The sequence below is a fragment of the Coffea arabica genome, chromosome 6c (assembly GCF_036785885.1).
Source record: "Coffea arabica cultivar ET-39 chromosome 6c, Coffea Arabica ET-39 HiFi, whole genome shotgun sequence".
Lineage (NCBI taxonomy): Eukaryota > Viridiplantae > Streptophyta > Magnoliopsida > Gentianales > Rubiaceae > Coffea > Coffea arabica.
The window spans coordinates 51,433,070-51,449,573 of NC_092320.1; the positions used below are offsets into that span (position 1 = coordinate 51,433,070).

Sequence of the window (16,504 nt, forward strand, 5' to 3'; positions counted from 1 at the left end):
AAACACAGTTTCTTAATTTCTTAAAAGACTTTAAGGGGATTTTTGCATAGATAGTTGGTGACATGTCGGGCACTCCCAAAAGGTTATGTTGATGACTTCATTGTCAAGAGCAAAAAGCATAAATGTTTGGTCAAGGATTTAAGGGGAATCTTCGAAGTATTGGAAGAAAGTCAAATGCACCTTAATTCTATGAAATACATTTTTGGAGTTTCTTCGGGAAAGTTTTTAGGGTTTAATGGTCTCCAAAAATGACATTGAAGCTAATCTAAACAAGGTTCAAGCAATCCTAGATATGGCTGCTCCAACTATAGTTGGGGAAGTCCAACGATTAACTAGTCAGATGACTTTTTTGAGTAGGTTTCTTTCTCGATCTACTGAATGGGGCCTACCTTTCTTTAAGAATATAAAGAAGAGAGACCAATTTGAATGGATTGCCCCTATGAAACAGCTTTTGAGGAGTTTAAGAATTACCTCAGATCCTTGCCAACTTTAGTCTCCCCAGTCGGTGGAAAAACTTTATACTTATATTTGGCTACCACTTTCCAGACCACTTTTAAAAACCAGTGGGTATAGAGACCTATTTATTATGTGAGAGAGCTCTTCAAGGAGCTGAACAGAGATATTCGATTATGGAGAAACTGGACCTGTGTTTTGTCTAACTAGCTCTGCATTTCAAACCATACTTTCAATCCTACCTCATCTGTGCCATGACTGATAAGTTCCTCTACCAACTATTAATGAAACCCAAAGTTTTGGATAGACTGACTAAGTGGACCACTGAGCTCGGGGAATTTGATATAACTTAGCAATCTCGCATGGCCATTAAAGCTCAAGCATTTTTATTGCCAAACTCACTCCCAACACCCATCATTCAAGATCATCCCAGGCGATGCGTCCATGGTCCCTTTTATGTAAATGAATCCTCAAATCAAGTTGGTGGGGGGACCCGGGCTTCTGTTGGTAAGTCCTAATAAAAAAGAGTGTATGTATGCTTTACGTTTTACTTTTCCAACTTCTAATAATGAGGATGAATAGGAAGCCCTTTCTACAGGGATGCGATTGGCCTAGGACTTACAAGTTCAGCATTTACATGTTTTAATGATTCCCAATTAGTGGTTCAGCAAGTCCTTGGAGATTACAAGACCAAGGAATATAGTATGCAATGATATCTTAATCGAGTTTGAGATCGAAAACAAGGATTCCAACCCTTCGAGATCAAACAAATTCCAATATCACAAAACAAATGGACTGGTGCACTTTTAAAGTTGGCCTCGTCCTCTTTGGCTCATTTTGGCAGTCCAATCTTGTTGAGACTTTGCCTCAATTGAGCTACATGGAACATTCAGTATATCCCATCGCTAGGGTGGCCACATGGATGGATATAGTCTATTTGGCCTAAGGAACCTTACCTAAAAATCAACGAAGAGCCTGGCAACTATAGTGGAGATCGACAAGATATGTCTCGCATAATGGGCAACTATACAAGAAATCTTATTTTGATCAATGGATAAAATGTATTATACTCGAAGATAGACTTTATGTCTTGAGGAAAATCCACAAGGGATTATGTGAAGCACATATAGGGTCTCAGATGTTAGCCCGAAAAGCACTCTTGTTGGGCTATTTTTGGCCTACTATGGATCAAGACTCACAAAATCTTGTTCGGTCCTGCAGTGCATGTTAGGTCCATGCTGCTGAATACCATCAACCCATATCAGAATTGATACCGATAATGTACCCCTATCCATTTGAACAATGGGAAATGAATATGCTTGGACATTTTATCAGAGTCATTGGAGACTACAGGTGTCTAACTGTAGCTATAGACTAATTCACTAAGTCGAGATTCTGCCCATGGTGTCTATCACAGGTAGAGCAATTCAAAACTTCTTTTGAAAGAAAATAGTCTACCGATTTGGCTTGCCTCAAATAACAATTTTTGACAATGGCAAACAATTTGCCAAAAATCCTTTCCGAGCTTAGTGAGAGGGATTGCATATCGAACAGTATTTTACTTCTGTAGGCCTTCCACAGGCAAATGGGTAAGCTAAAATCCTCAATTGGACTATGCTGCAAGGATTGAAGACCTGATTGATTCGGGCTCAGAATTTGTGAATGCAGGAACTACCTAGTATGCTCTAGATATACCAAACTACCCTTGAGCTGCCACTCAAGAAACTCCTTTTTCTCTTACATATGGGGCTGAGGCAATAGTCTCTGCAAAAGTTGGAGTCCTTATTGATCAGATGTTTGGATACATAGCAGTGATCAATCAAATATCGGGCCCTTGATATTCAACTAAACATAGTAATCATAATAAATTAATCCAAAAAACATATAAATACCAATGAATAAAAGAAACAAAAAAAAATTCGATCTCGCAATTGCTTATAGAATCAAATCTTCAAGTTATCTCTTAACTAGAAAGAGAGTTTAGTTACTCCTCATGAATATAACCCAAGCAAAAATAAGAAAAAGTGCAAAAGTTATATTCCAAGTGAGAAGCAAAAAATCGTTGTTTTGTTGGAGAGAAGAGAAAAAAAAATGAACCCTACTTCTAATTGTTTCCTACATTTTATAGCTGTCAAAACATACAATTCCTATAGGAAAAGAAAAATAAAAATAGAAGCAAAAAGAAGACTGAAAAGTGTACTATTGAAGTGCGGACTTGCGTCTAGAAAAGAATCTTGATTCAACCAAGAGTCCAAATTGGAATTCGAAATATCAGTGCATGACAATCTCGAACTTTTCGGACTTTGCAGACACCTTTGAATGCTCCCACGCCTAATTGGGTAGAAGTCTTTTGGAAAAACACCACTTTGGATCCTTTGCACTTTCAATTCCTACAATTAGCACCAAATGCAAAATTTAAATAGAATCTACCAATTAATGCAATATTTAACCAAAATAATGAAAAGATATTCACAAATTAAATCACTATTATGCACCCTATCACTAACATATACTATGTTTCTTCTATGTGAGTAGTAAACTATTTCTATTATGACATGAGACATCTAAACTAGCATATGGGTGTTTGATAAGATGATTAAGTTTACTAGACTGATTTGTATAGAGATATACTTAAAGTGCAAATCGATTAATTTCTAAGTGATGTTTGTATGCATGATTCTTAGATTTAAGATTATCACAATATCTTGATTAAATTACTATACTTTGATTCTATACGATTGCTCCTCATAATTGAATCGTTTAAATCGCTAGTGACTAGGTTCAACATAAAGCAAGAAAAAATAGTGAATAATTTATAAGGATTTATCACCTCTTATGTAAGAGAGTTATATCATGGTTGGTCATTTGTAAAAGTATAACTGAAAATCTTATTGCAAAGTGGAAAGACCTTAGAAAGTGTTTCTAAATACTTCTTCATTAGAATTATATTTTGGTATAAAAAATAAAAATTTAATATTAGTCTATAAAGATTAGACACATACTTAAAACTATGAGCCAAGTATAGTGAAAGCATATTAATTGTGCGGGAAATGTTCACTAAATTGGTGAAGTCATTTGCTTGACTATTATCATCATTTGGGCGGTCATAATGCATTGTTAGATACCAATTCTAATCTATAAGTGTAATTTAATTGATTAGTTGAATGATTGATAAATTAAAGATGTTTAATTTATCTAATTTTTGTTTATTAAAAATTATAATTTATACTTATGGCCAATGTGCATGAGAACCTAACGAGTTATATAAATTATGAATTTCTTAAGTTAGATTAAAAGAAATGCAACTATGGATTTGAGAGAAAATTTTTTATAACTTATAGTTTAATTTGTAAGACAAATGAAATTTGTGGGACTTATAGTGCAAATAAGTTTAAGCTTGCCAATATAAGAGCTACATTACAATAATAAAACTAAATCCTATTGTAAATGAGATTCAAGTTTCTATAAGGATTTGAATAATCGTTATTTGTTTATAAGGATGTTGTGATTTTTGCTCGGGGGAATAGGCGCTCTGTGGTGAACCTAGTCCATTTTTTAACACTCTACCAAGAAGGGGCAGGACAATGGATTAACAAGCAAAAGTGTTTCTTCATAGCATCCAAGCGGTATAGCACGGTCCAAATACGTCGCATCCAACACTTGACCGGCTTCAAACAGGGCATTTTCCCTTTCACCTATTTGCAATGTAACCTCTTTGTTGGCCACAGGAAAAAGGAGTACTTCCAGTTCCTGGTCGACAAATTCATTGCTAAGCTAGCGGGCTGGCAAACAAAGCTCCTTTCGCCAGGTGGTCGCTTGATCCTGATCAAACATGTTCTCTCAGCCATCCCATCGCATGTGCTGGCGGTCATGGATCCCCCCAAGGGGGTGCTCAAATGCCTTGAAGGCCTCATGGCAAATTTCTTTGGGGACAATCGGAGTTGGGTCCTAAGCATCATTGGTACTCTTGGAGGAACTTATGTTATTCGGTGAATGAGAACGGACTTGGGGTGCATTTTTTGGAGGACATACTAGGGGCATTCAGCTGCAAATTGTGGTGGAGGTTTTGCAACTCAACTTCCTTGTGGCCCGATTATATGAGGTCTCATTACCCCATGGATGGTGGTGTCCGGCCTACGGTTTCAGGAGTTTGGAAAAGGATGCTGGCTGTTCGGGATACGGTGGACCAATTCACACAAGATATCGAGCTAGACTGTGGCATTCGATGAGTTTGGGTTCTTACGCCTTTTGGAGATTTTACAGTCTCCTCTGCATGGGACGCACTACGGCCTAAACGAGCCTATCTAGGGTCACGAAAGTGCGTCTGGAGTTGTCGCATCCCGTGCAAAATCGCCATTTTTATGTGGAAGCTGCTTAACAACTGCTTGCCTTTTCCTGAAGCTTTATGCAGGTTCGGTTTACAGCTCCTCTCCAAGTGTCATTTCTGCCCTGATGGGTAGACCTAGGACCACATCTTCTCCGACTATCCCCTTGCTACGGAGGTGTGGAACTACTTCTCTAAGGTCCTTCAGCTGCCCATTAGACCTCCCTATGGTGTCATCTGTCCCTTGCAACAGTGGTGGCTCTACAGGTCTCCTAGTACTGCATGGGATGAGTTGTGTAGGGTGTTGCCACCCCTTATATGTTGGGAACTATGGAAGGCCAGAAACATGACAATGTACGAGGGGATTGTTTCAACGCCGTCTCGACTATGTTGGAACATCAAAGCTTTGCTGCTCGGCATGTCCCAGGCCCGCCCCTTCATCCAGGCGACGCAGGACGACAGGGAGTTGGTCCTCTCAGGCTTATCTATTAACATGACACAGATGGAGCGACCCTTCCTGCATTGGGTCACATGGACGCGGCTGCCGCTCGGGTATGTCATGTTAAATATTGATGGTTCATCCTTAGGGAATCCAGGACACTCAGGAGCCAAAGGGATACTCCGCGACCCCGAGGGTCATATCTTGAGTGCCTTTTCATTGTTCTTAGGGCCCATGACAAATATGGAAGCAGAGGCCTTGGCGCTTCTGGAAGGCATGCGAGCCTCAGTGGATATCCCCTATTTACACATTGAAATGGACTCTCAGGTTTTGCTGAACATGGTGACAGGCAACGACAGAGTCCTTTGGAAGCTATGGAAGACTGTCTCACGCATCAAGGCTTTAGCGATAGATCGCCAAGTTTCATTTGCTCATACCAATAGAGAAGCGAATGCTGTTGCGAATGCCCTAGCTCACCTAGCAAGCTCCACGCACATTAGTCAAAGGTTCCCTCCCACCCCACTTCTAGTATGTATAAAGGGATTAGCCCACCTAGACAGGATACAGATGCCCTATGTACGCTTGACTTAGGGTACCCTACCTAATGTACGCTATTGTTTTTGAATAAAAAATTAGGCTGTTTTGAAAAAAAAATACTCCCTCAACTTGTGCTAGCATGACTAATCAATGCACAAATTGACTTATGATATTTTTTAGAAAATTCCAGAGAGAAAAATACCTAAAATTCATCCAAGAAAAAAGGAAAAATTTGTTACCTTTTTCTTCTCACTTGTGTCGAATTTTTCTAGTGAAAAAGTAGGGACACTCTTAGACAACTTGTGTGGTGTTATATTAGCAATAGTTAGCACTAATCAAACAAAACTAATTCAACCTAGGAAATGAAAAAATATTTCAAATGTAGGTAAACATTTATATAAGTATACTAAAATCTTATTATTGAAATATTTAATTTAGAAGGAAAAATAAGAAAGAACAATAAGAAGTCTTTCCAAAAATTTATATGAGTACTTGATTTGCAATTATCTTTACTTACTAAATTAATCACTATTCTTGATCATAACCCAAATCAGGTTCCAATTTATGTAAACAGTAGTGTTAAAACAAAGTTATTTACTAAAATTAAGATTCTCTACTTTTTACTAACTTTTAATAAATTTGTAAGGATCGAAAATAACCTAAGAGTGGGTGAATTAGGTTGATTAAAAACCTAATTAAGTTATGGGCACTTTTTATTCAATATGAAATTTACCCTCTTTTTTAAGTGATCACACAATGAATCAATTAATGAATGAACAAAATCACTTGAGAGAAGTAGAAAAGATAAGCAATGTAAAGATTACAAACGTAACAATAAGTAAATAAAAAGGAAAGAATTGCAAACCAATTAACTACTCAACTCCTCTTGAGCTTGTAAATTAATTCAAACAAACTTATTCAAGTTGATGAATTACAATCACTCTTATGTACAAAGAAAGGTTCATCTCCTCCTTACCCCGAACTCCATTCGGTCAAGTTAAGAAGTTTTACTATCCCTCAGGACAACCCTCACAGAGTTACACTCATGAAATATTCACTCACAAATGAAAAGATTACAATGAATCTCACACCACTAAAACTACAAATCTTTCTTGGAAAGTGTTTTCTCACTAAAACTACTTTAGATCTTTTGTATCTTCAGTGTGCAAAAGTTATTTGAAAATTTTGACCATGCTCTATTTATAGGAGACCAAGAAAGTGCTTCATTAATACTTCCAAAGGATAGAAAGTATCTGAACAGTCAACTAGCCGTTGGAGTATCGGAAGTCCGGTACTACCCAAGCATGCATCCGATAGCAGACAGTGAGTTTGCAAAATATTTTTCAATTCTATCGGACGTCCAATACTTGCGTCCGATTGAGGTCAGTGAGTCAAGAGAATGTGTTATTTCCTTCGGACGTCCGATGGTGGAGTTTTTCATGCGTCCGAAGTTGCGCAATGATTATCGGACGTCCGATCCAAGCGTCCGATAGCTTTCAGTAACCTTTGTCTTCTTTCAATTGCATTTGTTCTTCGAATCAAATTGCTGCATAACTGAAAGTATTTCTTGAAGAGATATTAATATTATCTATTTATTTTGTAAACATCAAAAGTTAGGGACTAAGATCAACATTCTCCCCTTTTTGATGATGACAAAACAATAGATGGAAGGAAGAAAAATGAGGAGAAACTCCCCCTTACTCATAGTATTCCAAACTAGCATCAAATGAACTCCCCCTTACTAATAGCATCCCAAACCACATCTATTTTATAATTTCTCCCCCTTTTTGTCATCATAAAAGTAGAGAGTAATTGCCATAAAAAGAACAGTAGCTGCAACCATCATCAGTCAATAACAGAAAAATCACATCAAAAGAGACAAAAAAAATAACAATGAACATCAATGAAACCAACATTCATACCCACATGCATATCAATCGAAATCCATTAATTATTAAAAACATTAAAGGAAACTCAGTTCAAAATATCAGAAACATTAAAAAAAATTACAAAAGAACGTTATGAACTTAAATCTGATCATTCTTACCAACATCTCTTGCTCTAATTTTTTGCTTTTATATCATTTCCAAATGTCAATTTGCCACTTGATTTTGGCTTGAATGTGATGGATCACCGGTCATGTGTCTTGAGTATGTGAGAACCTGTAAATTTTCGTATTTTCTAGGGTTTTGTTTTATTTAATCGCACGTTTTTCTATAATTTCTTTATTAGAAAATTTTATAACTTGTTTTATGAGTAAATAGGGTTTTTAAAACATTTTTCTAATATAATTGAGTTCATGAGATTTTTGGAGCGTATACCGGGCGTGGGACCCGCTAGTGCGGAAAGTTCGGTAATATTCGGCCAATTAGGTTAAGTTTTGTATACAGGGTTTAATTTACTAGGTGCTAAGAGATAATTAGAGGATACTATTTGGATGAGTGTTGAAGAAACAAAATGATAGCTTAGCAGTTATGAGGGTGACAAGTGTCACCTTGTGATTTATTCTTGAATTTTGATCACTATTCATTACTTTACCAATTAAAACAAAAAAAATGATCAAAAATTTTTCATTTTCTTCATCTTCTTGGCCAGCCATCTTCAAGCAAAAAGGAAGAAAAACCTCTCCACTTTCTTACCTCTAATTTTGCCCAATCTTTCAATTCAACTGTTTAATCTTTAAATTACTCCATAAAACTTCTTGCTAGAAAGGATTAAGAAGGATTGGTGGAGTTGTTTTGGAAAGGGAAGCACTAAGCTACCAACTTTCTTGGGGTTTTAAGGTTTTTTTTCCAAGAACATCCTCTTTACTTCAATTAATTGCTTATTAGTGGTTTTTAGTTGTTTTAAATGTTGTTTTGGGGAAGATTAGCACTTGAATGCATGAATTCCAGGTTAGGGTTTTGAATGACCCTGTTCTGTCCGGTTTTGTTTGAGCATGTTAGAGGCCCAATCAGCTCTTGCCCAAAACATGAAAGTTGTAGAGAATGATGTTTTATAGTATGCTATAAAATTTCAGCTCAATCATAGCAACGTACCTTATGAAAAGACCGAAATACCCCTGCTGCCTTGTTTCTATCCGAACATGCTAATCAGCTTCTATAATTGGTTGTTTTGACCCGGAATACTACTGATTTGGTTGTTGATGTCTTCTTAAGCATTCTAGCCTTGTGTCTTAGCTTTCTAATGGCTTTGGAATCACTTGAATTGGAGTTGTATATGCTGAGATATGACTGAATGAATCAGGACTGTTACAGTAAATTTTGAATTGGAAAATCTGGGGTTGTTTTGGTAAATTTGACCTAGCAACATTGTAAACTGGACTGAGTAGCCTTCATCAAAGTTGTATCCCTTTGTCTTAGTTTCATAATGGTACAAATTACACCCCAATATGATAAGTGTAGCTCCAGTTGTGTTCGTTCCGCTAAATGATGTCGAAACTGTCTTTTGGTTTTTGGGTTTATAATTGGGGCTTTTCTAGGGTTTCTTTGTTGAGCTACCATTTGGTTGTTTTCAAGGGTATTGTGGCTCTAATTAAAGGTGTTTGATAGTTTGTGATTGGGTGTTGAGGTTTGGTTGGAAAGGTAAAGAAGACTAGGGGAAGTGCTGTCAAAATTTTCGCAGGAGCTTCTGCGCAGTCTCGGGAGATTTGCTATATCTTGATGTAGAAATGTCAGAATTGAGTTCCGTTTATTGAATTTTAAACTAGATTCATAGGGCTATGAACCGTGTAAATTTTCAACCCTGTTTCTGTTTATGCAATTTATGGTGATTTTTCAAAGTTGACTGAAATATTGTACCTGTTCTGTCTTCCACTGGATAAAACAACAACTTGCAACTTGAATTTGACTGACTTGTGTTCCGAATCTTACAATGGTGTTTTCTGGAAAGTTATAGCCCTTTGAATGTATTTTCCAACGGTATAACTTTTATTAATTTTGGACTTACAAAACTTGAGATATGATTTTTCATATAGGGTTGCGCGAAACTGGAAAATCCTATTTTCCTAGTATTGACCTTACTTTCATTTTTTTTTACTTCAAATTTGGAGTTGGTCAATCATTGTAGGTAGAGTTTTGAGGTTGTGCATGCCTTTAGGACTAATTGTTATCTTTTCACTCTAAAATCACCTCTTCGCTTTACATTAATGGTTTATTTGGATAGGCACCCGACTTGTAATCGAGCTTTACTTGCGAATTCCACTTACTAGGTTTTGGAGTCCAGTCTTAAGTGTTTGCCTTGATTGTTCTAGGAGGTGCCGGCGAGTAAAGCCACACTTAGGAAGGTAACTTTTGAAATTATCCTTGTTTGATCAGGTGTGTGCACCACTCCCCTGAGTTATTGCTAAACTGATTTTCTATACTTGCAACTTACTATTTGAATATCTTTCCTGATTGTTTATCTTGTATGAGACGAGGGTATACTTTATCACACTCGTTCTCTTGCCTGTACTGAACGAACTGGAATCTATTACTTGTACTTGTTATGTACTTGAACTTGTTACTTACACTTGTTATGAGATCGTTTGGAAGTGTGTCTAGCGATCGTCCTGTTAAACTTGATCGTCCCGTTAAACTTGAGCTCAACCTCATGGGGAGTTAATTAAATCGAGCTAGCAAGGACTTGGTCGAGATAATTGACAATTCTTGGGTACCTGTTCCTGGGGAATCTTTGAGTATTGAGACTCTTGATTCCGGTATACTCGAGTATTACCATTCCTGTTCCTGTTTGGCGTTCGGGCCCGGTAAGGGGGTATGATTGGTGAACGGGATTTGGCGTTAAAGTGGTGTTCTACTGGACTGGTTTCCTTATTTGAAAGTTGACGGAGGGTCAACGTAGTCGGATCAAGTACTGCAACGGGAAATTTGGCTCCTGAGAGCCACCTGTATCCTTTTATCTAAGTTGCTTTGTTCCTCTCCTTATTTGCTACACTTATGTGATTAATTGAGCATGAAGTTCCTTGGTTCTTGACTGTTATTATTTTGGGCACCTCATTGAGCTTTTAGCTCACCCCGTTTCGTTATCCTTGTTTTCCTTACAAGAAATCACCTTTAGAAGACTATGATGTTTTGAAGCATGAGTTGAGCTAGTTTTAGTATTCTTTTGCATAACTCCTCGATGGTTGGAAAACCTTAAATGTATTTTAACCAAACAATTCCCTTTTGAATTGTAAATTTGCAACCATGTCTATATAAAAGTGTTTAACCACGTTCCTAAGTTGATTTGGTTTGGAAATGTTCTTTTCTAGGGTTATCTAAAGTTGTTGTGGTTGGTTGGGTTTCGGACAGTGAATGTTATCTTCTCGAAGTTCTTTTGAGCGGTTGGTAGGGTTTACGCTCGTTCCGGATCCGTAGTCCTGCGAGAGTTGGGCAGACGGTTCGCCGAACCCTTTGGTTCGCCTTAGGGTGAGGTGGGGCTATCACAGAGTATCAACTGTCTACGAACTATTTTGATTCCTTAATGATGTTCACTAGATTCACCTATTCAAGAGTTCAAGAACTAATATTTGGTACCATTTAATTTTTGGGTTCTTGAAAGTTAGTATCATATCAACTATTCATATGCATTTCATGTCTCTTTTCATATTTTTCCTCACATAGCAATCACTTTTCATGTGACCTTTTTGAAAACAAAAATTACATATAACTAAAGAGTTATTTGCAAAACCAGTTTTAATAAATCTTACAAAATTATTTGCACCAGAATTTAATTTCTTCTCATGAGTACCAAAATGAGTTTTTGTTTCATTTCCTTGAAAACAGTTTTATTTTTTATGTTGGAGCAACTCATTTAAATTATTCATTCTTCTTTTCAAATCACCTTGCTCCTTTTTGAACATTTCACAAAGCCTTGTTTTTCTATCAAACTTATTTTGTAAATCAATCTCATTCTTTTTCAAGAAATCATTTTCAATTTTTAGCATCTTGTTTTCTTGAATAAGGTGTGTATTATCATGAAAAAGAAAATTAATTTTGTGTTTTAATTTCTTGTTTCTAACATAAGATTCTTTCAAACTATTATGCAACTTTTTAATGAAAGATTCGAGATCATCATTAGTTTCATCATCACTATCAAATTGAGAGTTACAAGTTGTTATCTCATCATCTCCAATGGTCATGAAAGCCAATTGAGCAGATTCATCTTCCTCTTCAATTTCGCCATCGGAGTTGCATCTATTCCATGTGAACTGAAAGTTGTTGAATCTTGATTTTCTTTCACTGTTTCTCTTCTTCATTGGACACTCACTCATGTAGCGTCCAAGTTGGCCATATTCATAGCATTTGTCACTTTACTTTTTGTTGGCCTTATATCTTCATTTGTTTCTTACATTGTTGAATTGATTAGAATTTGCATTGCTAGGTCCTCCTCTTCTAAATCTCCTTTTATTGAGGATCCTCTTGAAACTTCTTGTGATGAGAGTAAGATCACTGTCATCAACTTCCACATCTTCTCCATCCAAGGAGGCAGAATCAGCTTCATCTTGAGATGCTTTTAGAGCAATGCTCCTTCTTACCTTTGCATCTTCTTGTTCTTGTACCTTAGTCTTAAGTTTCAACTCATAAGAGGTCAGAGAATTAATAAGTGATTCAATAGGCATAGTATTCAAATCTTTGGCCTCTTCAATAGCAGTCACTTTATTTTCCCAATCTTTGAACATTGTATTCAGGATTTTTCTATTTTTTTCACCTAGAGAGTATTCTTTTTCCAACACTTCTAAATCTTTAATGAAATCATTGAATCTACAATACATTTGATCAATATTTTCATGAGGCTCCATCTTAAATGACTCATATTTAGTAACTAAGATAGATTTCTTTTGTTCTCTAACAGTCTCACTACCTTCATGAATTTCTTTCAGTTTGTTCCAAATTTCTTTAACTGACTTGCAACCCTTGACTCTAATAGATTTATTTGAGTTTAAAGCATAATATAACACATTCATGGCTTTTGCATTTAAGGTGAGATGAACTCTATCCACAGCAATCAGTTCACTTCTTTTTTTTGGTCTAGATCTATGAGTATTTTCATCTATAAGAGAGGCATTATATGGACCTTCACTAATAATAAACCACAATTCAATATCAATTGATTGCAAAAAGATAATCATTCATTCTTTCCAACTAACATAATTTGACCCATTAAACATAGGTGGTCTAATGACAGAATGTCCTTCAAAAAACATGGCATTATTGGTTGTCATTTTTACTTCTAAGCCGATTGAGTTTAATCTCAAGGAGGCCAAACTCTTATACCACTTGTAAGGATCGAAAACAACCTAAGAGGGGGTGAATTAGGTTGATAGTTATCGGCAGTTTTTGTTCAATATGAAATTTACTCTCTTTTCTAAGTGATCACACAATGAATCAATTAATGAATGAACAAAATCACTTGAGAGAAGTAGAAGAGATAAGCAATGTAAAGATCACAAACGTAACAACAAGTAAATAAAAAGGAAAGAATTGCAAACCAATTAACTACTCAACTCCTCTTGAGCTTGTAGATTAATTCAAACAAACTTCTTCAAGTTGACGTCACTTTTGTGTACAAAGAAAGGTTCACTTCCTCCTTGTCTCGAACTCTACTTGGTCAAGTTAGGAAGTTTTACTATCCCGCAGGACAACCCTCACAGAACTACACTCATGAAATATTCACTCACAAATGAAAAGGTTACAATGAGCATCACACCACTAAGACTACAAATCTTCCTTGGAGAGTGTTCTTTCACTAAAACTACTCTAGATTTTTTGTATCTTTAGTGTGCAAAAGTTATTTGAAGATTCTGACCATGCTCTATTTATAGGAGACCAAAAAAGTGTTTCATTAATGTTTTCAAAGGATAGAAAGTAGCTGAATAGTCAACTAGCCATTGGAGTATCGGACGTCCGGTACTACCCAAGCATGCGTCTGACAGTAGGCAGTGAGTTTGCAAAATCTTCTTCAATTCTATCGGATGTCTGGTATTGTCTTTGTGAGCATCCAACAAGTTTCGTCGAGTTTGAACGATTCCATCGGACATCCGATGCTTGCGTCTGATCGAGGTCAGTGAGCCAAGAGAATGTCTTATTTCCTTCGGATGTTCGGTGGTGGAGTTCTTCATGCGTCCGAAATTGCGCAATGATTATTGGACGTCCGATCCAAGCGTCCGATAGCTTTCAGCAATTTCTGTCTTCTTTCAATTGCACTTGTTCTTAGAATCAAATTGCTGCATAATTGAAAGTATTTCTTGAAGAGATATTAATATTGTCCATTTGTTTTGTAAACATCAAAAGTTAGGGACTAAGATCAACAAAATTGTTCATGTATTATTATTCAATTATAATTAATTTAACAAGAAGATTTTTTTAGGCTAAAAGATAGTGGCTGTGTTTGGATGGCTAAATTATTTTAAATAATATTTTGCTTGCATTACAAACACATTCACTAATGTTGCATCAATGTGAAGCGCTTTTAGGAATATTAATAGGGATTTTATAACACTTTGTCATGCATTTAATGATAAATCACTGGTTATTTCATTTGGAAACCTTAAATATAACTATTTGAAATGTAAAGTACAATATTGATCAAGATTTTAAAAATTAAGGACTAAAATTGCAAAATTAAAAGTTTTGACTCGTTTCAATTTGATTTTGACCATTAAATATTGTAATTTTCCATTAGTTGTTCTAAGTCTGCCTAAAACCAATAACTTTAGGGGAGTCCATTTACTTTAATTGAAACATTAGGGATTGATTTAACACAACGACCAAATATTAAGGACCAAAATTGCAATTTTACTTTATTTATTACCAGAAATCACTCAATAGTATATTTATCGTAAGGATAGCTTTTTTTATACATTTTTAATGTATAATTTTTTGGGATAATTTCAGAAACCTCCCTTGAGGTTTTTGAAAATTTCACTGAGCTAGGTTTTTGACAATTTCATTGAGCTCTCCTGAAATTTAAAAAATTACATATACCTCGCTCATCATTTAAAATGATAATTTTACCTTTAAATATTTTTATGAAATTCCCTTATTTACTATGCTTATACTTAGAATGAGTTTTAAAATTATTTTTTCATCCTTGTTCCTTCTTATTCCTTTTTTTTTTAATTTTTCGCCAATAAAACTATAGAACTACCACTATTGTCTCTAATTTCTATTATAACCAAATCTTGAACTAGTGTTTTTTTAGCAAGTTAATTTTATATATAATCCAATATTTTGCTAATCTTTGTTTTCTATTTTTTGGTATTAAAATTAACAATAAATAAAAAAAGAAATGGCCTAAAAGCACTACTAAATTATGATAATCCCACTACTCCAAAAATTCATAATGTGATGACCCCACCTCACGCTGGCAAATCTTAGGGTTTAGTGGATTGCCTGCCTAACTCTCGTCAGAACTCACTCACCCACATTAATTTCAGAGATAACATTAATTTAGACTAACTACTAACAATCCATTCACGCTTACATTTCCCAACCAAAACAAGAGTTGTTTTAACTATATCATTTAATATGTACATTCCTCAAAATAATAAGTTTGCATGACTTTACATCAAATACAAAAGATTCACCAAAGTACAATTCCAAGTTTCGAACTGATACTACCGGCTTCTCCCACACCTGTCTTCTACTCCTATAAGGAAAACAACTAGAGGAGTTGAGCTAATACCCAGCGAGGTTCCAAGTAAACCCATTCATCCAAAAGGATCATAGCAATCGCAACTCAACCATAAAGCATGATATATATAACAATTAACATTCTAAAACAAGTGACATGTTCAATGTAAAAGGATATGGTACTGATACAGGCTGTAGAGGTGGCTTCCGTCCATTTTCAAACGTAGCACTTACTCATGCTCAGTGATTCAATGTCATTTCCCCAATTAAACAGTACCGAACATTCTCCTTTCTTCTAGTGTTCGGTGATCATTTTGGTGGGTCATACTCGAGTATACCAATGAACGGTACCCAAGGACTATCGACCTACTTGACCAAACCCATTGTTGGTTTGAATAAGCCGACCATCGATGGAGTTTGGGGCCAAAACGGTCATGCATGGTTAACAGTAGTAGTTAAACAATTAATAACTCCCAAGAGCAATTAGGTCGAGTGCGACAAAATACACACTCGTCTTTTATAAAAACAATTTAAGTTTCGAACACAGGCACTTAGCAATTTGCAACAATTCACTAATCAACAAGCAACAAACAACTTTAGTGTCTAATCACAAATACATACAAGGAACACTCACCAAATTAAGTGGACACTCATGCCTCGGCTTCAAGGTTTCCTTCTAACTCGCCCTCGACTCCTAGAACAAACCCAAGCTACAATTACTAGACCTTACGACACTACCAACTTTCTTTCCAAATTACTAAATCATCTTAGTCAAATCAAGTGAAATAATACATAAAACTCTAGTTTTAAATGGATTACCAAACATGTAGGTTAAAAGGTAGAGTTTTGCAACCAAATTCTTGAAATTGAGGTTGGATACCTTGCTCTCACTCTCGGCTTCTTTTGACAGATATTTGTCACCAGGATTCCTCAAAAATTTTTCCAAAAATCACTGAATTTATTCATGCATGTCCTGATTAAAACATTAGGAGTTTAACAAACCAATGTGTGCAAGTTTGCAGCCAACATTAGTGTTAAATCTTGAAAAAATATGGCGATTATGGTGACTCTTGGGCTCCAAGCAAAAATTCCAGCATTACCACTCCTGACTTTTAGATTTAGCACACCAAAATTTGACAT

At 35.9% G+C, this 16,504-nt stretch overlaps 1 protein-coding gene across 1 annotated transcript; it reads left to right on the forward strand.

Annotated features, from left to right (window-relative positions):
* The first annotated feature begins 4,323 nt into the window (after positions 1-4,323).
* Positions 4,324-5,807, forward strand: LOC140008782 (uncharacterized). Its single transcript, XM_072053658.1, has 3 exons — positions 4,324-4,414; positions 4,865-4,955; positions 5,045-5,807. The coding sequence occupies exons 1-3, from the start codon at positions 4,324-4,326 to the stop codon at positions 5,805-5,807; spliced, it is 945 nt and encodes a 314-aa protein (XP_071909759.1).
* Positions 5,808-16,504: the final 10,697 nt, after the last annotated feature.

Excerpts from the sequence above, each read along its gene's own strand:
- LOC140008782 (XM_072053658.1), top strand. The coding sequence starts at position 4,324 with ATGGATCCCCCCAAGGGGGTGCTCAAATGCCTTGAAGGCCTCATGGCA. Across the intron at positions 4,415-4,864 it reads TTGGGTCCTAAGCATCATTG|GTTCGGTTTACAGCTCCTCT; the intron begins GTACTCTTGGAG and ends AGCTTTATGCAG. Across the intron at positions 4,956-5,044 it reads ACTATCCCCTTGCTACGGAG|GTCTCCTAGTACTGCATGGG; the intron begins GTGTGGAACTAC and ends GTGGCTCTACAG.